General features: G+C 36.6%; 1 protein-coding gene across 3 annotated transcripts; it reads right to left on the reverse strand.

The window, feature by feature from the left end:
• Positions 1-3,579: 3,579 nt before the first annotated feature.
• tnfaip3 (tumor necrosis factor, alpha-induced protein 3) lies at positions 3,580-27,529 on the reverse strand. 3 transcript variants are annotated; one of them, XM_028821038.2, is made up of 9 exons: positions 27,365-27,529; positions 19,507-19,856; positions 12,413-12,603; positions 12,027-12,168; positions 11,438-11,608; positions 11,030-11,204; positions 7,266-8,224; positions 6,771-6,997; positions 3,580-4,242 (listed from the first exon to the last, which is right to left on the reverse strand). In XM_028821038.2, the coding sequence occupies exons 2-9, from the start codon at positions 19,811-19,813 to the stop codon at positions 3,976-3,978; spliced, it is 2,439 nt and encodes an 812-aa protein (XP_028676871.1). In that variant the 5' UTR covers positions 19,814-19,856; positions 27,365-27,529; the 3' UTR covers positions 3,580-3,975. The 3 variants fall into 3 exon arrangements, with proteins under 3 accessions (XP_028676871.1, XP_028676870.1, XP_051775327.1); XM_028821037.2 differs by having other exon boundaries at positions 3,580-4,245; positions 27,365-27,528; XM_051919367.1 differs by lacking the exon at positions 11,438-11,608 and having other exon boundaries at positions 3,580-4,245; positions 27,365-27,528.
• Between the last annotated feature and the right edge of the window lie 2 nt (positions 27,530-27,531).

Consider the following 27,531-nt stretch of genomic DNA (forward strand, 5'->3'; position numbering starts at 1 on the left):
ATCGGGAAGTCAGAGTTGGGAGGAAGCAAACAACACTTCACAGAGGACAGAAGGAGGAAGAATTGTGTATTTATTGTGCAATTGTGGCTGATTTCAAAGAAACGAGATTGCAAAGAAGTGCTTTGTTTAAATAAATGTGTGTGGTTGCAATGCATTGTGGTCTTCTGAGCAGAAACAGGTTGGTAAAATTGCTTTAGGGTGCCAAGCCAGCTGTCCCAGTTTACTTGTCAAAATGTACAAATAAAACAATGCGCGGTGGCGCTCAGCAATAATATAAACAAAATAAGGTAGTCCCTCAGCAGTCGGGCATGCAGGGCTTCTGTGTGTATGGCTCTTTCGGACAGCCTCTCCTTGGTTACTTAAACCTTAAGTGACATCTTTCCTCAGGTAGGATCTCGAATTTATAGCCCAGGGAGGAGAAAGGGTGGGGTTAGTTGCCCTCAATGGGTGGTCTTTCTGTGCTGCAGAATAAAGAGAAGACAAGGCAGTCAGCAAAGGCAGTGCCCCCTTTCAGCTTGGGGTGGTATCACCTACCTGTGAAGAACTTGGCAGGTGACCCTCTAATGCGCAACTAGTGTGTATTCGCTATACATTCTTCACGGATGCATGAAGCAGATCAGTCAATGCTGTAAAACTGTGAGGTCGGGCACCGCTTACTGTACGCATGTGCAATTCAAAAATGGAGGCAGTACAGATTGGGTAGGGACATCTCCATCCAAAACTGGCTGGTACAGCTTTGTGATGTCTCACCGAGCTCACCAAGCATTATAAAAAGTGTTGAGAAAAGACAAAAAAAAAAAAGTCAGCCACATGACTAATTTTCAGGAAAAAAAATTGACAAATGATATCACTGACTAACCCAGCAAATTTACTGCAAAAATCACTTTGCCAACTTTCACCCAATCAACATTAATGTCAGCTCTACAGTTGGTACATTTGGCTTCCAGTTTAGTTGGAAACGGGTATTATTATTATTTTTTGGGGGTCATGAATTAACCAGTGGCTCCATCCTTGACTTTAATTTGCTTGATCTTTTATTTATCTTGCCGTTTTATGTGATTTGTTTTGTTATATTTGTTAATGCTTTGAATAATTGTTCTGCGATAAATGTTTTTCAGTTTGGAATTTCTCAGTTACTGTCCCTGTTCTCTATGGTACATCTCGTGATCAGGAGTCTCAAACATGGTGACAGCAGTGTGAGGCCTCCAAAATAGAGTCCCAAAGCAGGCCAAAAACTTCACCAGCCTGTCCAGAATAGGCTTACCCAAAGTCAGGCAGGCTCCAACTACAACCACTACAGCCTACACAGGCCTAAAAATGGGGAGCTGGACTATAAAAGTTGAAAAATACATAAAAGTGTCTATTAAGAGAGTCTCAACTAGAAAAGCTTGCAAACTGGGAACTGCGTAAGTGCGATATCACGGTGCTTAGTACCGAGGTGGCTTGCTTAAGAAATGTGTGTAATTCGTCAATATGATTGTTTATTTTTGTTCATTCAACAAAAAACTTCAGAGATGTACACTTACTGAGCACATGATTAGTATAACACTTTAACACCTTATCTATCAGCCAATCAAGTGGCAGCAGTGCAATGCATAAAAATCCTGCAGATACAGATCAGGAACATCCGTTAATGTTCACATTAAAATTCAGAATACAGAAGAAAATGCGATCTCACATGACTGTTGGTGCCAGACAGGCTGGTTTGAGCTTAATTCCATGGGATTTTCACCTACAATAGTCTCTACAGTTTACTGAAAATTGTGCAACAAACATCTAGCAGTTCTGACGATGGAAATGCCTTGTTAAGAAGAGACTGGCCAGACTGATTCGAGCTGAAAGAAAGGCTACCATAACCCTGTTAATGGAAACAGAAAAGCATCTCAGAATGCACAATGCATCAAACCTTGAGGTGGATGGGCTACAACAGCAAGAGACCACGTCAGGTTCCAGTCTTGTCTGCCAAGAACAGAAAGCTGAGTCTGCAGTGGACACCTGCTAACCAAGACTGGACAAACGTAGCCTTGGTGTGACAAATCTCGATCTCGGCTTACAGTAGTCAGAATTTGGTGTTAATGCCATGAATCCATGCGTTATGTCAACAGTCCAGGATGGTTGTGGGGAATGTTTACTTTGGGCCCTTTAATGCCACAGTCTATTTGAGTATCATTGCTGATCATGCACATCTCTTCATGGCCACAACTTACCCGTCTTCTAATGGCTACTTTCAGCAGGATGTCAAAAAGCAAAAGTTGTCTTAAGCTGGTTTCATGAACACAACAAGGAGTTCAGTGCTCTTCACTGGCCTTGTAAATCCACAACAGAATAGATATGGTAGAGTGGGAGATTCACGGCATCCATCAGCAGAAATTGTGAAATGCATTGTGGTGTGTGGCCGGCTAAATATTCCAGCCCTCACCCCCAGATGGAGCTCTCCCAACAACGTGGACGTTCCCCGAATTCCAGCAGGGCCTCATGGACTTTGTAGTTTATATGCACAGCCCTGCTAGATACCTTGGGGATCACCAGGAGTCACTGTGGGGAGACTGCCGAACTCTTACTTGCCCTATAACCCAGAGGTGCGTCATGATCATGTGACAAGAGGAAACGACGTGCTTCCGGGTTGAAGAAGAGGACTGTTTGCCCTGACCCGGAAGGAAATGGACTTGTGGGTTGTGCTTAGAACCACTTCCGGGTCAGGAGCTATAAAAGGACTCTGGGAAGCCCAGAACTTTGAGCTGAGCTGGGAGGAAGGGTGGCAAAGTGTCTGGGAGTGTGGAGGATTATTGTTGATTGATTATTGATTTATATTATTGAGTATTGTGGAGAGGAGGGTGCTTTGTGCACTATATTCTCTGAATAAATAATAATTGGACTTTTATCTGGTGTCTGACGTCTGATCCAAGGGTTCAAGGGGTCACGGAGACCTCTAATCTATCACAGCATGTAATTATGTCAACATTGACCAGAATCTGCTCAAAGGAATGCTTCCAAACATTTTATGAAGTTCATGCCATGGAAAACCGACGGCAAAGGATGCCATCACCTGTATTAGTGCAGTGGTTCTAAGAATTTGATAAATGGCTGTACAGTATTTGTTTCTGAGAACGACAAACTGGCATGTTATGTCTTTAGTTTAAAAATTCATAATCAACTCCTAGTGTATCCTAATAACTCTTCACCAAAATTCATACTCTTGTCATTAAAAGCCCACACAACCAGTTTTCAGTTTCAGGGGTCATTTGTTTGGGATTGAACATGTCTGAATATAAGTGAAACTGCACATATACTAACTACCCTTCTGCTGGGGTGTCAGCAGGACCTTCTGGTTGGTATCAAGTTAGACTATAAATGTAACCCACTACTTTTTTTGGGTTATTTTGCAGAATTTAGTAGTGAATTCCAGCAGGTTTACACACAATCGACTGTGTATAGCTATTGCATGACAAGTAAAAAAGCTTTGTTTTTGTGCCAATAATTTACAGTAAATAACTGCACTACAGTACATGAGGACTAGAACAAAAATTAGAAAAAAAAATCTTAAAACATCAAAACAATCCATCCAGAAAAGAAAATATCACTAAACAATTCCAAATAATTTATTAAAGATCACATAACAGTATAAATAACTATTCAAATATCAAACTATACACATATACATTTGTGATTTTTATATATAATATTGTTAAACAAACAAACAAAAAAAAAAAAACGCTCAGATTTTTATTTCTCAGGTATGTCAGACATTTTCCCTGAATCTTAATTGTAGTATTAAATTTAGTTCAGTTAAATTGAGGTATATGTCATTTATAGTTTAAATAAAGCATATTATATATAACAGCTTATTGAAGTTAGGTGCAATGGCAATATGGTCAGACTTCTGTTCTCTTGAGAGTCATAAAATAAAGTTTGGTGTCAAGTAATTATAACATTAGAAAAGAACAAGTGTTTTCCATTTTGATATCAGTCTCTCTGTTAATTCTTGTAAATCTGTCTGAACAAGTCGCACTCGTTACAGAAGCCTTGCTTCTCCTGGTTTGCGTAGTGATCACACCCTTGGGTCCTGCATTTTGGCTTGGCCGTTTCTCCCACTGTCTGTATCCTGCGATTTATTTGCAAGCCATTTTTCTGACATTCTGAACAATACTCCTTCCAGACTGACACATAGTTGCTGCAGTTGTTCGTGAAACACTGTATTGGTGAGGTGATCAAATGGCTTTGCTGAAATCTGTGTGGGGTGATCTGCTAAACAGAGGTAAAGAAAATTTATAAGAGCATGGTTTACAAATGGCTGATGTCAAAACAATATATAGTACAAAAGAAGTTTAGGCTGTTGAGGGCAAGTGGGAAAGTCACGCTTTCCTTATATCTGACAAAGACAAGAAAAACAAAAAAGACTTGAGAGATGTGTAGAAAGGTTTTTAAGGGAAAGAGTCGAGTTAGATGATCCATAACACAAGTTAGATATAAAAGCAGAAAATGATGTATAAGTATACAGTAATAACATTCATTATACAAAACATACTTTATGTAGATATCTACCACATAATAGGAGTCTTACTCCAGACTAAAATACAAGTGAAGCCCACAGCACACATATTGCATGCTAACTCTAGAATCCCATATTGAAATTGGCTGAAACCTCTGCAAAGAAGTACCCACAGCAGGGGATGTACTGTATGTGTGACAGTAAATAAATGAAAAAAGAAAATGAAATGGCATTGCAAATGATTAATCAATTGTTCACAATGCAATACTTATTTTAGGCTGAGAATTAGTGGAGGTATTAGTTTTGAAAAAATATCACTTCTGCCAGAATTTATTCTCATGTTGTTGTTATTACTACTGACTGACTCCCGTGACCTGATGTCATTGCCAGGATGCAGCCAAGTTGATTTAGTGCAAATTAATTATTTCCATGCGGACACGGACTTCAGTGTACACACATTATATAACTTGCTCACTCTGCATGAATACAAACATTTGAGGCAAAACGCAAGATGCAATGTGAGTAAGTAAGGTCCAGGATATACTCAGAACGTGTACGTGCATATATCATGGCTGCCACACCTTCTTAGCACTCTTTTGGCTTCTGAGGATGTCATCAGAATTTAGTTGCTGGCATGTGCGTTCAAGTGTGGGTACGTGATGTCAGCAACATTGTTTACTATCAACATCTCCATAGTGACCAACATGCCTGTGAGAACGGCTGGTAACACAGCTCTTTGAAAGTGGATGTAGAAACGTGCGAGACAAAATGGAAGCAAATTTGTCCGTGCAAGGCATAAAATATCTGACAAATGAAGTGGGAATTGCAAGATAATGCAGTGTGACAGCAAGCCACATTGCATTTCAGGATCCAACAGGATCAATGTGCATGCTGCAATAATTGATGAATGATTCAATGCGGTGAATCTTAAATGATGACATACAAAAGTATTTATGGTTCTTTTCTTTATCCATTTCTTGCATATGCAATACAACAGTTGCATATTCCCCATCGTACTGATGCAGTACATTTAAATGTCTCCACATACCATCTGTGTCGCTATTTGCCTCTTTTTTTGCATCCGAATGCAAATCATTTTTACCTTTGACATCTTTCTTCCTTCAACTCACAACACAGTGACACCAGACATTGTTTTCTCACAGTGACAATTTTTCGCAACGCCACCTGGTGGAATCATCTTGATTAACATAAAGCACACGCGCAAGTATAGCCAGTACACTGCCTGCATAGCAGTAGCATCTGTAAGCTTCCGCAACTCTAACGCACACCAAGCAGTCGTAATGTACAGTACGTAGCATCTGATTAATGCAGAGTAGCTTGGGGCTGGAGGAACGAACTGCCAATCTCCATCTGAAGTACTGACTCCGTCAATGTGTTTTAGAAGTGTTTGAATGGCATGGATAGGTTCTCGTAACCCAAAAAAAGAGTAACTATGCTTGTTTTGTTCTGTTTGCTTTACAGCTCTTCACTTGTAATGATCAAGTTTAGAACACTGTCCTGCTGACTTGTTTCAAAACAGTCTCCTAAGACTGATATTACTCAAGTATACAGGTCTCTTTTTATTGGTCACTTTAAATAAAGGCGTCTAAGTGATTAAATGCTAGTGTAGGTACCAGATATACTTACTTATCAATCCAGTAAAACTCTTGTGTAAAGGAATAGGTTAAGAACAAATTGTTCTGCAGTACTAGCTTTCAATAAAGAAAATCTACCATTAGCATGTTCTCAATGATAAAGTACTAACTGGAATCTACTGGCCCATTAACAGGGTATAATAGTAAGTAATAAACAAAGTATCACAATAGCAATAAAGAAGTGTGATGGGTTACTTTCTGTTATATACCAAACTAACTGTCCCATGTGGCTCCGCCCACATGGTAGTGAAACAGAACAAAGTTTAAAAATCAACAAAAAATAAAAAAAAAAATACAAGTAATTTTTACTGAGAAGAATTCATAGTGAAATGTAAAACAATCAAAAAAAGTCAAAAATGAATGCTTTTGTAATGCAGTCTATAACAATATTGTACACCAGGGATGTTCAATTATGTTTTGTTATGGACAGGATCGTGGGGAGTTGGAACCTACTGCTAAAACGCATATTGTATCGGGCCAATTTTCTTTTGTCATTCAATCTGCCAGTATGTACTTGAACTGTATAAGGAATGCTGGGTAATACGTTCTTTACAAAGATAAGTTGAACATTCATATAAGAGTACAACAACAGTATAAGAGTACTGTTTATTAAGCTACTGTATTACCTCATGCCTAGTAGAGGGAGTATGCTCTGCAGTCCTGCGTGCATCTACGTATCTTTGGTTCTGTTGTTTTAAGTAACATTTCTCACAGTATCCTTCAAATATGGAATTGCCCAGGTTGGTACAGTGATGACTGAGACATTTTGAAGTGTTCTGAAAGACGGCTTCTGCAGAGCTCGAGACATTCCGGGGAGAAAGTCTTCTATGAGCTAGAGATGCATCTTCACTTCCTGGAATGAAAAACGTGTAATTACAAAACTGCATTTCTAGTTATCCATTACTCATTCATTCATATTTAAATCCACATAGAAACGCAGACACTAATATTTAAATATTTTGTTTTCCCTAATAGAATTTGACTGATGTTTTTCAGGTTACATCTTGGCTAATTGAAAAATGAAACATTTAGATCAAAATTGAAGGCTAATGACTATACTCATAAAAATTTGACAACCAACACATGCAACAAAATCATATACAAATAAAAGATAAACTTACTCTGCATGTTTTGATACTCAAAAAAACATATGGTGCAGAATCCCAGTTTCTGCACTGTTCCATAAAATGGACAACCTTGTTTTCTGCATGGTGTTCCTTCTGATATTTCTTGAAACTGAGATGGTACAACAGATTCCTCTGGATCATGCCAAAGCCACTGTCTGGATCCTACAGGCTGGGAAGGCCAAGGAGAATTTCTCTGATATTTTGAGAGAATAGATTTTTCATTGCAACTCCTTTGCATGCACAAATTACATAGACCGTTAAAAGTCCGAGAGACATTCTGATGGCAAACACCACATTTAGTATCTTCAGAAATAGCGGGCGAGTCCTCATTTTGCTTATGCCACAGCGGTAGTGGTTGCTGTGGCTCATTTAAACATTTTCCAAATTCCGGATTCCTTTTACTTTCCACATCAGGTATCTGATTAGACTGTCTAGCTATGAAACAATGTTCACAAAGTCCATTGTGCTGGACATTTAAAGTGAATAGACACTCTGGGGTTTTACATTTCATTGCATGAGTTTCACTGAAAAGATTAAGACTAGGTGCGGTGGGAGGTGCACATCGAGGACTGGGAACAGATTTTTCATTTGATGTTCTTAAAGGAACACAGTCCCTTGGATTTGAAGAACCTGCCCTAGTCAGTTTGTGAGGCTCTGCTCCCAACAATGGAATCTGGCTCTGAGGTTTCATTTCTGGTTTGGCATTCATTCTTTTTTCAAAGCATTCATGACAATAGGGTCTAGTGTCAACTGAAATGTAAAATGGACATCTTTTGGTGGCACACTTAATTTCAATAAGAGAAAGCTGAGAAAGAGAAAATTGCTCTTGTTCATTGTAGCCAGACTGCCTGCAGGATTTGGAATTCTCTTGCCAGTGTTTGTACTCATGGTTGACAACTTGTAGATAATCTTCCATGAGGTCCATATCTTCTGGCAAATTTCCTTCATCAAGTCTGTAAAGATCAAATTGAAGTGTTTGTTCGATATTATTTCCAGACCAACACAACTCTCTATTACTGATATACTGCTCATTTTAAAACACTTTTATGGTATATTTTGCATCTAAACTTAAGGCTTAAGAGGATTTAATTAACTAACAAAAATAAATTCATTATTTAAATATTTAAGGGCATTAAACTAAGAAACAACATTATACTAATTTTTCAGAAGTAATTATCTCAAAGAAATCAAACCAAACATTCAAATATTTGTTTTTTTTTTTCATTTTAAAACAAGTTACAACATAATAGTATTCAAATATAAAAAAATTGGGAATAGCTTTGAGAATATTATTTTTTTAAAGCATACTATTTACATTCTAGTATGAACTCATCTTGGCCTTCAAGGTTTTATGTGACTACATTTTAAATGTTAGTTTTTTCACTTGACATTCAGTTGGTGCCGTGTTTGAAAACACCACTTAAACTGTAAATTAGGTTGAAAACTAAAGTCAGAAGGACAATTGAACATAAAAATGAAAATGTTGATTGAAAGTTGAATTCTGCTGTCAATTCCGAGAAAGAGGAAGTGTTATTCAGATAATGAAATTAACAGATCAAGATGCATTAGTGCTACTTTCAAACTTCAACGATATTAAAAGATGATACATGAATATTCATTATTATTTTGATAGCTTTAAAACTGTATAGCTTTAGTAATGCTCTTGTCTGGTATTTCACAAGTTGAGTATCTTTGAGGTGTAAGACTTTATACTGTGAACTTTCAAAATGAATTTTTATGGAATTATTTGCTGCAAGTAACGCATACGCATACTGTTATGAAATATAATGATTTCCTTAGAAATGGTACTTCATTTTTAGGAGAAAATAAAGACTAGTCAATCAAAGTGAATACATATGGAATACACAGGTTCACCAAATATGTGTGTTGTTATTTGCTTCATGTTATTCTAATTGGCCTGTTAATTGTCACTTCTAAATGTAAATACATTTAGTTGTAATTAGAATCAGAGTGAGGTCAGAAGGGAAAAGGGCCTTCTTTAAAGGACAAAGCAGATCATTCCTAAGATAGGCTTTTCAGAAAGCAGGACAAATTATAGACATAATGGATAGCTGATAGCTAACTACAGGTGACACAAAGTTATGATATATAAATGATCTTACAGCTACAGCTCTAAAAGTGATAAAAGGAAAAACACTCAACAGCAATAGTTTTGTGTTGTCTTTGCAAAAGAACGGACATCACAAACTGTTGCTACCTATACATAGTCATGAAGAAAAATTTCTTACAAGGCCGAAAAAAGAAATGCAGCATGGCTAGGTGCAGCTTCTTCCAGCATTACAACAAGTTGGGGGGGAATAATTTATCTCATTAGCAAATAGCACAAATGAAAAAGAATGAGCTGTCTAATTTGATGTAAAAGCTGCTCTCAGAGGGTCCAGCAACGTGTAATACTATGGAAAGTACATGTGACCATGACAATTTGGTAGTTCTCTGCAATTAATTTGCTTCTAATTTATCTGGCAAGACACATATAACTTGATTCTTAAGCACATGCCTGCTGCCTATTATTTTATGGACTATAATACAGGTAGCCTATAACATGGAAAAGCTGAGTTAGATCAATAAAGCATGTGACCCAAACCATTTTGGAGGTATTTTTGCATATGTTATCTCTGGAATCGTAACATAAGAATGCAACTTCTAGATCTAAAAAAAAAAAATTGAGCTATTTGAATACAGTAATCCCTCGCTATATTGCGCTTCGCCTTTCGCGGCTTCACACTATCGCGGATTTTATATGTAAACATATTTAAATATATATTGCAGATTTTTTGCTGGTTCGCGGATTTCTGCGGACAATGAGTCTTTTAAATTCTGGTACATGCTTCCTCAGTTGGTTTGCCCAGTTGATTTCATACAAGGGACGCTTTTGGCAGATGGCTGAGAAGCTACCCAAATTACTTTTCTCTCTCTCTCTCTTGCGCTGACTTTCTCTGATCCTGACGTAGGGGGATTGAGCAGGGGGGCTGTTTGCACACCTAGACGATACGGACGCTCGTCAAAAAATGCTGAAAGATCATCTTCACTTTGCTCCCTTCTGTGCAGCTGCTTCCTGAAGCGACATGCTGCACAGTGCTTCGCATACTTAAAAGCACGAAGGGCACTTATTGATTTTTGGTTGTTTGTTTTTCTCTGTCTCTCTCTCTCTGCTCCTGACGGAGGGGGTGTGAGCTGCCGCCTTCAACTGCTTTGTGCCATGGTGCTTCGCATACTTAAAAGAAAAACAGCCCTATTGATTTGTTTGCTTTTCTCTGTCTCTCTCTGACATTATCTGCTCCTGACACACACTCCTTTGAAGAGGAAGATATGTTTGCATTCTTTTAATTGTGAGACGGAACTGTCATCTCTGTCTTGTCATGGAGCACAGTTTAAACTTTTGAAAAAGAGACAAATGTTTGTTTGCAGTGTTTGAATAACGTTCCTGTCACTCTACAACTTCCTGTGTTTCTGTGCAAATCTGTGACCCAAGCATGACAATATAAAAATAACCATATAAACATATGGTTTCTACTTCGCGGATTTTCACCTTTCGCGGGGGGGTCTGGAACGCAACCCCCGCGATGGAGGAGGGATTACTGTATAGTAATAATAGCAAAAGGATCAAGTAGTACAATGTATAAGGATAATTAAAGTGGAATAAAAAGCATAATAACATACACCGCTAAAATGTATTTCCTTGATCAATATTAGCACACATTACTACTCACATAAATATAATAGTGTGTAATACAAACCTTGCGGCCATAATGATGTGTGTTATGTCAGATCCAAAACGCTGAATTGGAATTTCAACTAAATTCAAATATTCTTTTAACAAATCATTTTTGTCCTCTGAACCTTTTAAAAAGTGGACTTTCAAATCTTCAAATCTACCTTTCCCTTCATAGGCTAAAGGCACAGCTCGAATTTCTGTTAAAAAAGAAAAATACAGGATCAAATGTTTGTCAAACTGTTACTTCTATTATACCACATCTTCTTATAAAGTAAACAAAGCTTTCAGCAAAGTGTTAATTAAAGGCTTGAGCAAAATAAAATGGAAGACAACACAAAAACAAGTTTAAATATTAAACTTTTATCATAGATATTAAGCATTCTACGGATGCAAAGAAACTGAATTTCCATTCTTGCTGTATATTTCATACCTGCACTGCTGTCTTTCATTGTTATAAGAGGTGCAAAATGTTGAGAATCATAACCAAGTACTATGGGATATCTGTAACACTGATGGGGACGCCAGGCCAGAGGCAAATAAATTCCTCCAACATTAAGAGGAGAAAAAGCTGTGCCAGACTTCATACTTTTCAGTACCTGATCTGATTATTAAAAATAAAAAAAAAATTAATTAAAAAATCAGAAGTTAAATTATTCTAATACTGCAAAAGCTAAAATTATAATAAGGGAGGTATTCACAATAAAACATCCTTGTTTATTTAATTAATTAAATGACTTTAAATGATAATTTGCATTATTAGTTCAGATTCAAAAAAAAAAGCAAAACATACTCCGGAATTTTCTTTTCGTTCAGTTACAATAAATAATTTTTTATAAAACAGGATAACGTACAGCTTAACCTACAGAATGAGACAGTGCATTGAAATTCTACTAATATGATCCATTTGTGAAAAATCTGCAAGATGCAATATAAAAACCTGGGACTAGTATGTATGAAATTTCTTAGAAAGTGTAAGTATGTAATGGAAGGCATGATTCACTGATCAAGAGGCTACATACCAGCTATGACAATAATGGGTCTCCGCAGAATGTTTGCTAGAACCAATATGTGGATATCTTCTAAAGAATCATATTGTAGACCACTGTGACTTGAAGTAGGTGATGCCATTTTGATAATTTTTTCCCATTCATCTTCCCAATTCTGGAAAAAAAAGTTTTTGTGTACAGAATTTTAAAATACAATATGAACAAAATTAATGTTTCCCTCTTATGAGATGGAATCATATACTTGTTTCTAAATGACAAGAGTAAATGTTTTGGAAATATTGTGCATTTCATAAAATTTTCTTAAAATATATGGCTCTTACTGATAGAATGACATCTCCTATATATTTGTTAATATTCCCTTCTCAAGTTTACTAACAAATTTTTTATCTGTAATTTACCATAGTGTTATAGCAGAGTCCTGTCTCTGTAAATGCCTGAGACTGCATGCATGCGAGCTGATAGCGCATTTTAAAGTTGTGTGCATCTGTTTCCCTCAGTGCACTATACAAGGCTTTCCGCAGAACAAGGTCTGTATCTTGAACACCCAACATGTACTGTGAAGCAGCGTGGAGTAGGCAATTTCCATCACCTGTAGAACAAATATGAGAACTTATGAGGCTAGGCAAAATGACAAACAACAATTTTAAGTAAGACTGACAAAAGTACTCCACAAAATATATTGTAAAAGCAGTGCTTCACTAATTTGGATACAGTATATACTATGCTGAATTAGTTTACAAAAGCAATCTTTTAAACGTTTTATTCTTCTTTAACAAAAGAAACAGTTAACAGTGACGGTATACACAAGTCTTTTACTGTTCACAAACCACAGCATTTATTAATTGTTTTTTACTTTTTACTGTAATTCTCTTGTATAATTGGCCACAAACCTGTTTTTATGTATGTCAGACTATTGTAAAAAATAAATCTGATGAAATTTAAGATACATAAGGCAAGATAATTTGCATATTTGCTAACTGGGTAAATTAACAATTTGTCAGTTTGGAAATGGTGGGCATTGAACCTTGTAAACCCAAACTAAATTTAACTGGATTTGGAATGTATGGATGAAAAATGGATAAAATGTACTGTATGACAGAAAATTGTTAACTGATATTTTCTTTAACTTCATTAAGAATGTCAATCAGAAAGGCATCACAACAAAGACAGGCTACCAAACCACAGAATGATGGTACCAGACTATGTTTGTTTTTTCGGGTAGGTTTATTATAGTACTTTTCTGTAAGCTCAATCAAATATTTTTAAAAATGTACAGGTTATTTAAACTAGAAATGAAAGGCCTGATACAGGAAGTAAAGAATATGGTCAACTCTATGGATGTGAAAGGGAGCAGGAATAACTAGCAATACCTTCAATCCAGTTTTGGGTTGCCTAAATTCTTCTAGTCTGTCTTAAATAACACCCATCTCAAAATACCCAGACAAATCTGTGCCTCCATGTTTACTCCAAAAAAGAAATGCTGTTGATTAGATGCAATGCCAGGAGGAGTGACCTTCACATGTGTAACAAAACCAGACGCTGTCTCTATAAACCAGTACATAATCTCCTAGTGTGTATCTGGGCTTTCTACAGGTGTCCACATGTCAAAGATATACTTGTTAGGTGGCTTTTCAGCTCCAAGTATGAGTGAAAATTTTACATGCGTGCCTACAGTGATGGGCCCCCATTTCTGCCTGTTGATGCCTGTAATGCAAGTTCAGAAAATGGACGCACATATGCACACAAACATGCCAATGCACTAAAATTCCTATACAAACCAAACGGCAAATGCAAACCAAATAAACTGAAAATCTGCAGGACACAGAATAAAATCTTCACATTAAGAGTATAATGCACTAAGGGAGCCACAATTTGTAGGTTGTGCAAGGGGAAGGGCTGAATACTCCAGTATAGCATGCTACCAATTACCAGCAGTGTGTTAACCAATCAGAGAGTGTCAGATCTGCACGAGTGTACTGCCTATCAAAGTGGAAAAAGGACATGGGTCAAGTGCTCTGTGACTCTTAATGTTTAAGTGCTGTACAAGTCCAATCAACTACTTTTTGTCACTTTTGCTGTATCCAATGCAATTCTCTCTCATAGAATGGCCACATTTCTAACAATTAGTTACTTTTTCAAATGCCCAATTTAAAGTGGTACAACATCAATTAAAATAAACTATAATTCAAATTAATGCTATAATAATTTATTTTAACCATTTGAAAAATTATGTATATGTTTAGGATAATATGTTTATTTATTTAGTGCCCTTTACTGAAGTAACAGTAACCATCTGTACTGAAATGTTGCTCTACACTCAATATACAAGTGTAGGAAGAAGCCTGCTGATTTTTCAAAGCTGCAAAGGACTTGATAAGCTCTGAAAACACAATTGAGTCAGCAAGCTAATTATCCAGATGGGCTCCTTGTGAGTCAAGAAGAAACTTTTCTGTCTCCTAATAAAATGTTTCCTACTGTGTAATGTCCTTTAGCAATCAATTTGATTTGTAAGCATAAGAACTCACATATACTTAACCATAATTAATTAATTAAATGTAACTAAACTAGATAGCTGGTTTGAAGTTTCTAATTTTATTAACCGATTGACACTACACACAGCTATTCAAGGAGCACAAGGACTATCCATACAAGGTATACTTTTGGGTTATTCAAACCATCATATTACCAGACAAATGTAATTCGATACAAAAAAGCAAGCACTTCATGACTTGAGAGAGTAATTATGTAGAAATAAATGTGGTTTATGATTTATGGAATTACTGTATCCAGGAATTTCCCTATAATATAGTTGGGACATTCCATTTTTCTGCAATTCTTTTTCTTCTCTTTCTGTCACAACTTATTTTGTGGCTATGGGGAGTATGTGAATTTCCCCTTGGGATTAATAAAGTATCTATCTATCTATCTATCTATCTATCTATCTATCTATCTATCTATCTATCTATCTATCTATCTATCTATCTATCTATCTATCTATCTATCTATCTATCTATCTATCTATTCATATACGTAGTTGTGTTTACTTTATTTACTTTTATAATTTTAAGCACTGGTCATCTGGTAATGAAATATCTAGGTGCTTAATATAGTTTAAACTGTTTTTCTATCAGATAAACAACCCCAACAGGGAATAGAAAAGGAAAATGGTTAGTTAACAAAGACTAGAGTAAAAGGGGATTTCCACAGTGCTGCTTTAGCAGCTGCTGCACTTTATACTTCTAGTTGTGTAAGCCATAGAAGACGGAACTGAGGTCAACAGAAGAGAGAATAATATTTGGAGGTAAATAAGTTAACTTTTTCAAAGCTTTACTCTTAAATATCATCTTCCTTTTCTGATACTTTATTAGCAGGGGCTAAAAATTGTAATGAAAAATATGTAGATGTTTTATTTTAATTAAGTGTATTGATGAAAGAAAAATAATAGAAGAGGAGTCCTTTGATCAGACCTCAAAAGGGGCTTTGAGTCCTGTGCACAAAACAGGTTAGTTAAATTTATCTGTTCGCTAATTATTGAAATGTAGTAACATACGACTTGTAGAATCCCTTTCACTGCAATGTTTAAAACTAGTGACATATCCTGTATATTTTTTACTTATACATAACTGGCTGCATACATAATATGACAGCCACTCCTGTGGTTTCAAGGGTTATAGTATTTTAGCACTTTTATTTTTTTTAATTTAAAAAAAAAAAAAGAACTGCAAATGCAGAAGCTAAACAATCTGTACATGAAAAAAAAACAAAATATATATGCAATATATACACACACACACATATTGTATGTCTCTATATATAACATATATACTCACGTGCCCATGTGAAGTAAATCATTTGGTGGATAGGAGATTCAAAAATATCTCAAGGAAAAGTTTATACTACAGATAATTCCTGTGGTAGTATTTTTAGATAGGTAGAGAACCATACCAATTGAGGGCTGTTCATCTAAAATACCCCAAGCTATTCAGAAGGAATTTCCCGGTGTGTGGTTCTCTGACTAAGAATGAAGCAGCAGCCATAGTACTTTTTTCCTAATCTCGTTCTAGACATATGAACCATGAATTAACAGTGGACTTTCCAAAGAGGCGTGGCCCAGCTCACTTGGAATGCCTATTCATTATACAAGTGAAAACTCAGGGCCATATTGACACTGGAATTTTTTCTCTTTTCTTTTTTAAATAAGGGGAAGTTTCAATTTTGAAATCCACCTACTCTCTTCCCCATTTGCTCTATTTTCATGTCCTCAAATGCAACCATAAAGAACAACATTAAATAAAACTGAAAGTCTCTATGTCCAATAGCGCCTTATAACACAATATGGGCATGTAAGAGGAAAGGTGTATACAGTATACCTCATGCATATACACAAATGTATGCGTACAAATAAATAATATCCACCCTTGCATATTATTTTAAATTGGTTTCTAATTCAGGGTTGCAGTGAGCCTAAACCTACTTATGTCAGGAAGATGCAAAGTACAAAACAGCAATGGATGGGCTCACATTCTACCACAGGGCATGTTTATAATTTAGAATAATATGATTTTTGGGCCTGGAGAGAAAATTTGAGCCACTGGAGGGAAAAAGAGAATTAAAAAGCTTTTTATACCCAGAAAAGATACCAGTCAAGAATCCATAATATTAGAAACAGTATTACTGATGCATAATAAACACAGAAAGAAAAAAAAATATTTGACATCATACAATTTTGTTTTTGCATTCATAAGAGTCAGATTCTGGTCTGTATGTCACTGCTTGTATGCTTCATTTATTACATACAGTATGTCAAATAAAGAACAAAACTCATATATTAAGTGAAAGGATATTAACAGTTAATAGTAGTGGACACCTTGCATTTTCAGAAACCACTGCTATCTGTGTTACCTGTTTAAATGTTATACATACAACATGGGGTAATGTAATCCATGACCCAATTGAAACTAAGGCACCATAGCCTTTCATGTACAATCATGTATAGTGTCCCTAGAGCAGGAATGAGCAATCATAGATCTGGAGTGGGTGTAGGCTTTTATTAAAAACAATCTGAAAGTCATCCTTAATGTTAACTGAATTTGTTCTTTAGGACCAATAACTCTAGTTCATTATATGCTCCCTCAGGCGATAACAATAAGCCTCCCTGTTCCTTTAAAATTAAGAACAATGCTTACTGCCACCATGAGTTTTAGCATGTTGATGCCTATTGATGTTCTCTACATCTACTGCTTCTCTTGAATACATACCACTTCATCTGTTTGTGTATTCACTGGTAAAAAGCTCATTTTTATAACTGATGGATTTTAATCCTCCACATTGCATTTTATTGAGTTTCAAAGAAGTATAACCTAGAAACAATTTCAGACATGGAAGACTGATAACAGTGTCGAAGTGTTGAGTATCAAGAGTGTATTAAACATTTTGTTATATAAACCTGACAAAGTGGTTTTTAATTAAGAAAGTACTTAAAACAAAAGCCTAATTTTGTTATTTTTTTCAGTCTACACTTATCTATTCTAAATTATATAAGCAAACATATAGATCCTGTTTATTCCATTACAGGGATGCAAGGAGCCAAAACCTATCCCAACAGCACTAGATGTAAGGCACAAACCAACCCTGAACAAGACCCAAGTCAATTGGAGGGTTTGTTGACACTCATTAAAACTTTGTCCTTCATGGCCATTGTGGGGTCACCAGGGAAACCAACATGTACATGTTTGAATATGGGAGTAAAGTTGAGTACACTGAGGGGGAAACACAAATGAACACTGGAAAACACGAAGAATCAACAAATGCACTGAACATGCCAGGATTCAAAACTATGCCCCTGGAATTTGACACAGATTTGCAAACAACTACCACAGTGTGCCATCCACAAACATACATACTGTATACCCACCATTGACCCTTTTAGTTCAAGGGTAACATAGTCTGAACACAATCAAAATGCTTAAAAGGAACCAATTAATTGTATTGCTAAGAAAGTTCCACCTGACAGAAAGATTCACCATCTAGCTTGGCCATTCTGCATCTTTTGCTAAGCCCCAGCTAACTCAGGAAAGGAAAACATGGATCTCCCACAAAAGTAATGAAGCCCATTTATTTATACCTCAAAGCCTAACAGATGGTCATCAATTGCAATGTCAAGAATCTTTGTCTTTAGCAACTAGAAAAGTCAGAAACAACATTCACACAAATGATGCTTTGATTTCTTCCCACCTAGATTTTCAAATGTCAGCACAAACTTCAAAAATCAAGGTCTTATTATGGAAGGTTCAACCTGGCATAAATAAATCAGGCATTATACTATTCCGATTAATTTGCAGACTATAAAAAGTACATTTTAGAAACAAACTGTGGGCCAAGGGTGAAAGTGGCATCCGTTTTGTAGGAGGCAGAATTTGATCTCAATATTAGATAGTCAGGCAAAGATTCACACTAATACCTTGAGAACACAACCACATTCTAGTGCAACAGGTGACAACTTCCAAGGAAAGGTATGCCCTGATTCTTTGAATTAACACTCTGCACAAGTGTGAAAGAAAAGGCAAGGAGAGCTGTCAGAACAACTGCAGACCCCGCTGTTTTGATGAAAGAGCAGGTACTTTAAAGCAGTGTGTACTTTCTTGGTTTAAGGATGCTCCCAGAGTGATTCTATGCAACATTGACTTTGAGGATGTACAGCTGAATAAGATTCCTCTAGCTGATCAAATGTTATGAAAATTATGTCATGACTTGGTTAAGGGGTTAGCTTATAATGAGGTTTAAAAGTCAAGCAGTCATATTAGAGAGAGAGAGAGAAAGAATGAATGAGGAAATAATGGATGAATTTGGTCATTCTACACAATAAACAGGACAAAGGCCTATACAGTCACATGGCAAGATCTACTCTTTTCCATTTTATGTCCATTCTGATACTCTATTATCTTTTCATAAATTCAGCCCTGGTGTGAAGAGAAGCCTAGTCACATTCCCTCTGAGAATGCATATTTAACAAGGGCATTTTAGGACTTTACCATAAAGACATTGCTTCTGCAATAGAAAAAGTAACAGATAAAACAAGCTTCGAAACTTTCATATTACATGTCATACAAAAATCCATCCTTTTTTAATCTTTGCATTGTTCAGATAAAATACAACTGTAAAAAGAGAATGGGTATTCTTTTAGTGACAGTATGAAGCTATATAAATGGTTTGACAAACATGACAAATTTGCATAATTATTCTGCACCTAAAATGACTAAAGAAAAAAATCTTGTGTAACTACTCACATATTGGTACATACATATGGAAAGAAAAAACACAAGACTGATGTAACTAAACATGAAGCTTAAACTAAAAAATAGAATGCTTTGAAACTTGCACGCTACCTTGTTCAATGTATTAATATCAAATTTAATTTAATTGCAGAGTCTAAATATACCTTGTAGATTTGTACAATGCACTGGCATACAGATATTAAAAACACTGTATTTACCATTAGTTCGAAGTGGGACGAGCTTCTTGACTTCTTTGCACCAGTTCAGTTTTTTCTCTTGCTCTAAGGAAACCCGCATGGACTGGTCGAGGAGTGCATTTTGGATAACTTCCCTGAACTGTACCGTAAACTGACTTATCCTAAACATCTGCAAAGTGCATCTGTGCATGCTTTTTAGGTAAGGAATGATTCCATTTGTAGATGAAGACTTGACAACATCATCAGCAACCCTCTCTCGTATTTTAACAGCTTTTAAGAGGTTGGTGATGAACAAAAATTGTGGTAGTAAGTTTTGTTGGCCAGACATCTTTTGAAGGTGGAAAAACTGATATTGACAGATAAATGTAAGTCTGTTAAAACAAAACAAAACAAAACAGAAAATAGTTAAGAAACCAATCAGATCTTTCAGAAGTAAATACAATAAACGTGTATAACAGAGTGAGAAAGACAGCTACATTACAAATACATGATTTATTAAGGGAAGCTCATCTGTGAACCTGTGAACATCTGAGAGAGAGAGAGATTGAAATGTAATTTGAGAAGAGTAAATTGAGGGGGTGGTTACAGATTTTTTTTGTAGGTGGGATGGGGGTGTTTGTGCCAGGAATAGATTGCTTTAATGTGACAATAAAATATACAAGGGCTTTTTGTAAATATTTTTCTGAACTGTCAAAAAACCAACGTTCTTCAGTTTTGACACATTATTGGAAATAATCTTAAAGCACAACGGGAGGGGAGGCTCTGTGCAATCCTGGCAGTGATGAGATCATCACATTTCTTATTATTTTCCCATTGCCATGCAGTGATACTGAAACTACCAAATGATCAGCTTACAGCCTTACAGTATTTTATAATGGCACACTTTGTGATAGTATGACAAATGTAGAAAATGCTTATTTTTGTGATAGAGCATTTATAAAAAAAAAAAATGGATTTATTAAAATTTTGAAGTTAATGCTTTATTTGTTTAAACAAAAAATTGTTTTAAAATGAAAATAATTTCCCTTAAAAATGAATAAGCAAAACATAATTACATATGATGTTGACTAGAAATAGATAAGAAATATACACTTAACAGCTTACGATGGTGGATTCATTATGCATGTTTTACAGCCCATTACTTTGATGGGTTCAGGGAGTAAATAGATTAAGTGTTACTGCATTCTACTAGAGAAATACAGAAACCAAAAACGTAACTTAAAAAAAAGAAAAGCTTGTCATTTGGCTGGTTTAATTCAATTCAATTCAGTTTATTTTTGTATATTGCTCTACACAGATTGCTGTTCTCAGTTAAACTGCCAGTATAGATTTTATAAATTACTACAAACCAAATTAGTACACATAAAAACAGAGATTTGTTAAAACATAGAAAACAAAGTAGAGATTCATTAATATACAGTAAATGGAAAGCAACAATATATGTCCATTAATTAATTGTTGAACTAAGGCCAGTTGACAGGTTGCAAAAAAAGTTTACAGGTAAGTACACTTTCAAAAAAAGTATTTCTATAAACAATATGGCTAATAATATAACTATAGTTAAATTACACGTTCAGGTACCATTAACTATAAAAAAAAAAAAAAAGTGCTGTTTTAACTGAGCCGATTATCTTATGAATAACTATCTGCACACTCATTACTTCTTTCCAATAAAGCTTTGTTCATTTTTAAATATAGTTAAAACTGTTGTGAATAATATACAATGGCCATGTGTACATAGTAATATAAATGATCAGGCGACTAACAAAGCAGTGGTTGCCCTTAAGTAACAGAGCTCTTTCTCATAAAATTATACACATATTTTTTTTTAAATAATTACTAAAGATCCCATCCATCCATTTTCCAACCCGCTGAATCCGAACACTGGGGTCTGCTAGAGCTAATCCCAGCCAACACAGGGCACAAGGCAGGAACCAATCCCGGGCAGGGTGCCGACCCACCACAGGACACACACAAACACACCCACACACCAAAGGGCCAATTTAGAATCGCCAATCCACCTAACCTGCATGTCTTTGGACTGTGGGAGGAAACCGGAGCGCCCGGAGGAAACCCACGCAGACACGGGGAGAACATGCAAACTCCACGCAGGGAGGATGCAGGGAGCGAACCCAGGTCTCCCAACTGCGAGGCAGCAGCGCTACCCACTGTGCCACCGTGCCGCCCATTACTAAAGATGATAGGCAAAGTTTTTAAGTGCCAAGAAAAGCACACCTGATCAATATTTGATCAGAAAGCATCAAAAATCAAATCCTTTCAAGAATGATGTATACTGTACAGTAAGTAAAATGCATATCTAGCTGCCATTTGGCCTGCCAGCATAAAAACTTTGTGGTCAGTCCTATGAACAACGGTGAGTTGTGTGAGCTGTCACAGTGAAACTATAGAAAGCAGAAGTAACTGACAATCAATAAACATACAGGTGTTATAATAATGCAGGTGGAAGGGGAAGACAATTTGGTTAATGTTTGAAATTGTCTGCTGAGGTGCCAAGGAAATCAAACTAAACAATAACAGTAATAATTCTTTACATTTATATAGCGCTTTTCTTACTACTCAAAGCGCTTCAATGAGTGGGGAGCCACTTCAATCACCATTTAAGGTGTAGGATCCACCTGGATGATGTGACGGCAGCCATTTTTGCGCCAGCACACTCACCAAATGTGTATTTAGGTGGTGAAGTTGTGAAAGGATGATTAGGGGGTCAGAATGACCAGGCAATGATGGGCAATTTAGCCAGGACATCAGGATACATCCTAACCTTTACGAAGTACACCCAGGGATCTTTTATGACCACAGAGAGTCAGGACTATGGTATTACGTTCTATCCAAAGGATGACACCATTTTTACAGCACAGTGTCTCCATCACTGCACTGGGGCATTTGAATCCACATTCAGACCACAGGGTAAGTGCACCCTGCTAACCTCACCAACAAATCTTCCAGTAGCAGCCCAAGCTTTTCCTAGTTGGTCTTCCATCCAAATACTGGCTGGACCCAAACATGCTTAGCTTCAGGTGGATGACCTGCTCTGAAGTGCATATGGTATGGCTGCTGGTTACTTCTCACAAATAAAATGCCTAGGTAAATGAAACTGAAAAAACTATGGCACAAGTTAAAAAGCTTATGCTAAAAGAACCAACCAACATCCATATTGAAACTATGGCCATCAGTTTCAACAGTGAAAGAGGCAAGGCCTCTAACTCTGTCTTGCAGCAACATCTTAACATGCAAATGTTATGCAAATATATATGACAATAAGACACAAAAAAGCATAAAGGGAGAAAAGATCAAAGTTAAAAAAAACAAATTTTAATGTACAGTGTGGTGAAACATGGAGCATGTTGGGGAAAAAGCCAGGCATTGTGGCTACGAAGAATGCAGGTTTATTAACACAGGATGGGAATAGATGAGAGAGCATTAGTATTTGTTAATTAGTTTTTTATACTATTATCTGTTAAAGTAACATAGGAACAGATCATTTTATATACCATACCAAGACAAATGCCACAAAATCAAAAAATGTTAATACCACCACACTAAAGGTACACAATAGGAGTACATATGAGTTCAGCACCTGTTTATTAGAAAAGTGATGCTAAACTACAGTCCTTGCTAGATTTAATCAAAAATCAGTTACATTCACTTCTAACCAGATTAAATAACAAATGGCAGTATTAATAACATAGTTTAAAAAATAACAAATATGCCTGTGCCTTATATTAGCTTACCTGTACATTTCTGTGGCAGTGTATATTGGCATGTTCTATGTCTGTGCACATCAGCTATAAGACTGAAATTGCAGTGAATCATGTCCTTTTACTACCGTATGCAGCTGGCCCAAAGAGGTAAATAAATGTTTTCTTCTCCAATTTGGCTTCAATGTAAAAATGGTGCCTGTCTAGGCACTAGTGCACAATACAATAAATACATTTGCACTAATGTAAACATATGCTGTAACAGCCAGTATTTTGAAAGTGGGATGACCCTTAAAATCTTTTTCTCCATTTCTCATGGTGTCATTAACCCAAACGAGATTTGTTCTTTAAATATAACTCACAAGTCACCACTACTTTTATTCACATCTCTCTGTTGCCTCCACCTCTGCCTCATCCTTGCCATTCACTAACACTTTCAAACAGATCTACTTTGTCCTCCATCTTGACCTCAATTTCGGTACCTTCATCGCCTTCACTTTTCCCTCAGTGATTTTGCCTTTCCTTTCACTACGATTTATAATCTGCATCCTTCTCTTTTCCTTTAACTCTGCACCAGTGTACATATTCTTCAGTCAAGCCCATTATAGTATTTTCATTTTAGATTATTCTTATTTGTCCCTTTCATTTTTGTTTAATGTCCAGAAACATTTGGTACATCTTATTTATGTATAAATGTTGTCCTTCAATGCTAATAAGGCCCACTTACAGTTGGGAGAGAGTTGTACTTATTTTGCATATCTATTTCCATTAATTTCTAAGCCTGCTCTTCCTCAACATGTCTTGTGGGAACTATAGCATGCATTTCAATTGCATGTGTTTTTCAATCACTAAAATCTTCTCTCTCTTCCTTGGGTCCACTAAAGCTAAAATATAATTTTTACACTCATGCATTATAGAATGGACAGATATCCCTTCCAGGACTGGTGCCTGCCTTTCACCTAGATATGTCCTGAGAATTGAGAACCTGTTAATTGGAAACGAAAACAGAAGTGTATATATACATACATTTACATAACCTTGTTATTCCAATATTGGGTCATTTGGCCAATTATGGAAGCATTTGGCAAAAGACAGAAAGCAACACCAAAGACAGAAAACATCCCAGCCAAGCACAAAAACCTCCATACAAGTACTTAGTCCAATCTGCCTGCTGTGCACATTTTCAAGATGTGCAGGGAACATGGACTATGGCATGTCGATTTGGGGTGAATAAATATAAATGACATACAAAGAGTACTCAGGCCTTTGAGTTTGCATCAAAGACTCAGACTTCCAGAGTCAGACGTTTAGACACTTTTCTGAGCAATTCTCCCTAAAATTGCAGAAGTAATCATGCACAACAAGAGCTAAATACAGAGTAATGTGTATGTGCATGTGCATTTAGTTTGTTTTTTTTTTTTTTACATAGTTTTATTGGGTTATTGTGATGATGTACAGTACAGTGATGTACAGTATACACTGTACCATAAAATTCTTATTTCTGTGCTAATCAACATGAAACACAACGCCAATGCATTATGATCAGCTGACTTTCAACAACACAGCAAATGTGTAAAAAGAAATATAGCTCAGGAAAACTGACAAATTTAAAAACATCCTTTTGCCTTAGATCTTGCAAAAATCAAAAGTAAAACTTTAAAGTAGCAGAATAAAGTATTTACTAAAGCAGTTTGTGTGATCATGTACAATAAGAAGTCCCTAAAAGAGTAATGTGCATGTGTAGTTTTATTTTTAAACATGACTTCACTTGACTTCCAACAACTTAATAAATATGAAAAAAGCAAAATGTGTTAACAAATTGTATCAGACCGGAAAATATGCAATACTTCTGCAATAGATTTTTTTCAAAAGACTGAATAAGATGTTAAAACAACAGAATAAGCTGCTTGCTAAATTAGTCACTGCTCCATGACTAAACAGTATGAAGACCATCGAAAGTCAGTACTCTAAAATTGTATCTGAGTCCTATTTACAGTGGTTCAAATTTTAATTAACTAATTACATTAATATAGTGCTTTTCTAGCCAACTCAGTACACTGACAACTCATTTGGTACTAGGTGGTGAAGTGGTGAAAGAGATAAGTTAGCTGATAAGGGACTGAGGACGATAATGGGGCCAGAATAATCTGGCTATAGTGGGCAACTGTGCCAGGACATCAGGAAACACCCTACTCGCTTCAGATGATGCCACACCACATGCACTTCAGCATGTTTGGGCACTGCCAGTACTTGAATGAGAGACCAGCAAGGAAAAGCTTGGGTTGCTGCTGGAAGAGATGTTGGTGAGACAAGTAGGGGGCGCTTACCCTGTGGTCTGAATGTGGATGCCAATGCCCCAGTGCAGTGACTGGTCCACTGTTCTGTAAAAATGGTGTCATCCTTCAGATGAGATTAAAACTGAGGTCCTGATTCTCTGTGGTAATAAAAGATCTCTGGGCATTCTTCGTAAAAAGCAGGGTGTATACCAATGCCCAGGCTAAATTGCCCACCATGGCCTGATCATTCTGGCCCCTTAATCATTCCCTGTCTCTAGCTGGTTACATTTTTCACCACCCAGCAACTCATTTGTGTGGAGCCTACTGGCGCAAAAATGACTACCGTTGCATCATCCAGGTGGATGCTACACATTAATGGTGATTGAAGTAGCTCCCCACTCATTGAAGCACTGTGAGAAGAGAGAAAAGTGATATATACATGTAAAGAATTATTAATTATTATTACTATTAAAGAAACCCGGGGATCTTTTATAAGTCAGGACCTTGGCTTTACATCTCATCTGTAGGACGGTGCCAATTTTTACAGCACAGTGTTCACGTTCATGCACTGGGGCCTTGGGATCCACACACGGGTCACAGGGTAGCCTCACCAACACCTCTTGCAGCAGCAGCGCAAACTTTTTCTGGATAGTCTTCCATCCATGTTCTGGCTAGACTAGGTGGATTACATGTTTTGAGGCACTAGTGCTATGTCATGGCAACGTACCACAATAAACTTCTTTGTTTTCGGTTTTTCGGTTGATGAAAATGTATTTACATGGTTTAAAACTGTAAGGTGTGACGAATTTAAATGTTTACACAGAATCACTAACAAGGCAAGATCTTGGAATTATAATTCAAACCAGTGATTTTCATTACTACATAAAATGTTCTTTTTTTTTTTTTTAATCCGTGGCCTGTAACGTTTAGTCCCTTTCTAATAATAATAATAATAATTCTTTGCATTTATATAGCGCTTTTCTCATTACTCAAAGCGCTCAGCAATTTCTAGAATGTTATATTTGCTGATGCCAGAATGGACACCGTCTCTGAAATGCAGGAATTTAAATTTGAAAATGGCTGGATCTATGTGTTCCTTACAACTTCTTCCGGATACCCCGAAAAGAACAAGTGGACTTTTCAATTTAGGATGCCATATTATATGTGTAATTCACTCTCTTCCCCCTAGACCCTGAAACTGATTGATTTCTTTGTAGCATTTAATTTCTTAGCTAACACCCCAAGCTATTTTAACTGACAGATTTAAGTTTTGAAATGTTGTGACGTGCGCTTCTCGAACGTTAATATTATTTGGAAAGCAGCTACAGTACAGTACATCGTGCAAAGAACTGTAAACCACACAGACTGATTTCACAGTGGTCGGAAAATGTTATACACTGCGGATTACATTTTCAAATGTAATAAATTTCCCAATTCAATGACTGGATGAACAATTTCCAGTCTACTTAACGGAGTAATTTTACTCGAATGCATGCGTGGCTATGACCCAACTACGGACGGGGCGTCATTCCAACATAATGCACGCTCACTGACACCCTTGCCGAATTTGGAGTAATCTAACAACTTTCTAATAATTACAAAAATATTCAACGTTACCTTAAAACACGCACCTATGGTGTCAGCTTTATAACCAGCCACAATTTAAACGCAAACTCGAGCCTCAGGCCGCAAAACTGACAAGCAAGTTAACGCCTCGCCATTCGAAAAGCAGCACTCAAAATCCAAAACGAGAACCTTTACAATTTTCTCAAAAAGTCAGTGTCATCACTTATGAGGCAGATAACTAAATCATTCATAATGAAATGAACATGCATAAATGAAAAAAGCGTATAAGTCGGTAAGAGCTGCCGCGGTATAACTCACCTTGTCCGTTGCTTGCCCGGCGGCCGCGGCCCCAAGCGTTTGCGCGTGCACGACTAGACTACACACACTCGACACAAAGCCATTCAGGACGCTGCTTATTTAGACTGCTTGAGGACTCTCTGTCGTGTGCGCTCTTCTGCTCCGATCAGTTGATACCCATAGCTGAC

Source organism: Erpetoichthys calabaricus, chromosome 15 (assembly GCF_900747795.2).
Source record: "Erpetoichthys calabaricus chromosome 15, fErpCal1.3, whole genome shotgun sequence".
NCBI classification, from domain to species: Eukaryota; Metazoa; Chordata; class Cladistia; order Polypteriformes; family Polypteridae; genus Erpetoichthys; species Erpetoichthys calabaricus.

What these genes read in the sequence shown, in the direction of transcription:
- tnfaip3 (XM_028821037.2), bottom strand. Translation starts at nt 19,813, where the DNA reads ATGTCTGGCCAACAAAACTTACTACCACAATTTTTGTTCATCACCAAC. An exon ending in GACTCTGCTATAACACTATG is followed by an intron (nt 12,169 to 12,412) that starts GTAAATTACAGA and finishes TTTTTTTTCCAG; the next exon opens with AATTGGGAAGATGAATGGGA. An exon ending in AATGAAAGACAGCAGTGCAG is followed by an intron (nt 11,205 to 11,437) that starts GTATGAAATATA and finishes CTTTTTTAACAG; the next exon opens with AAATTCGAGCTGTGCCTTTA.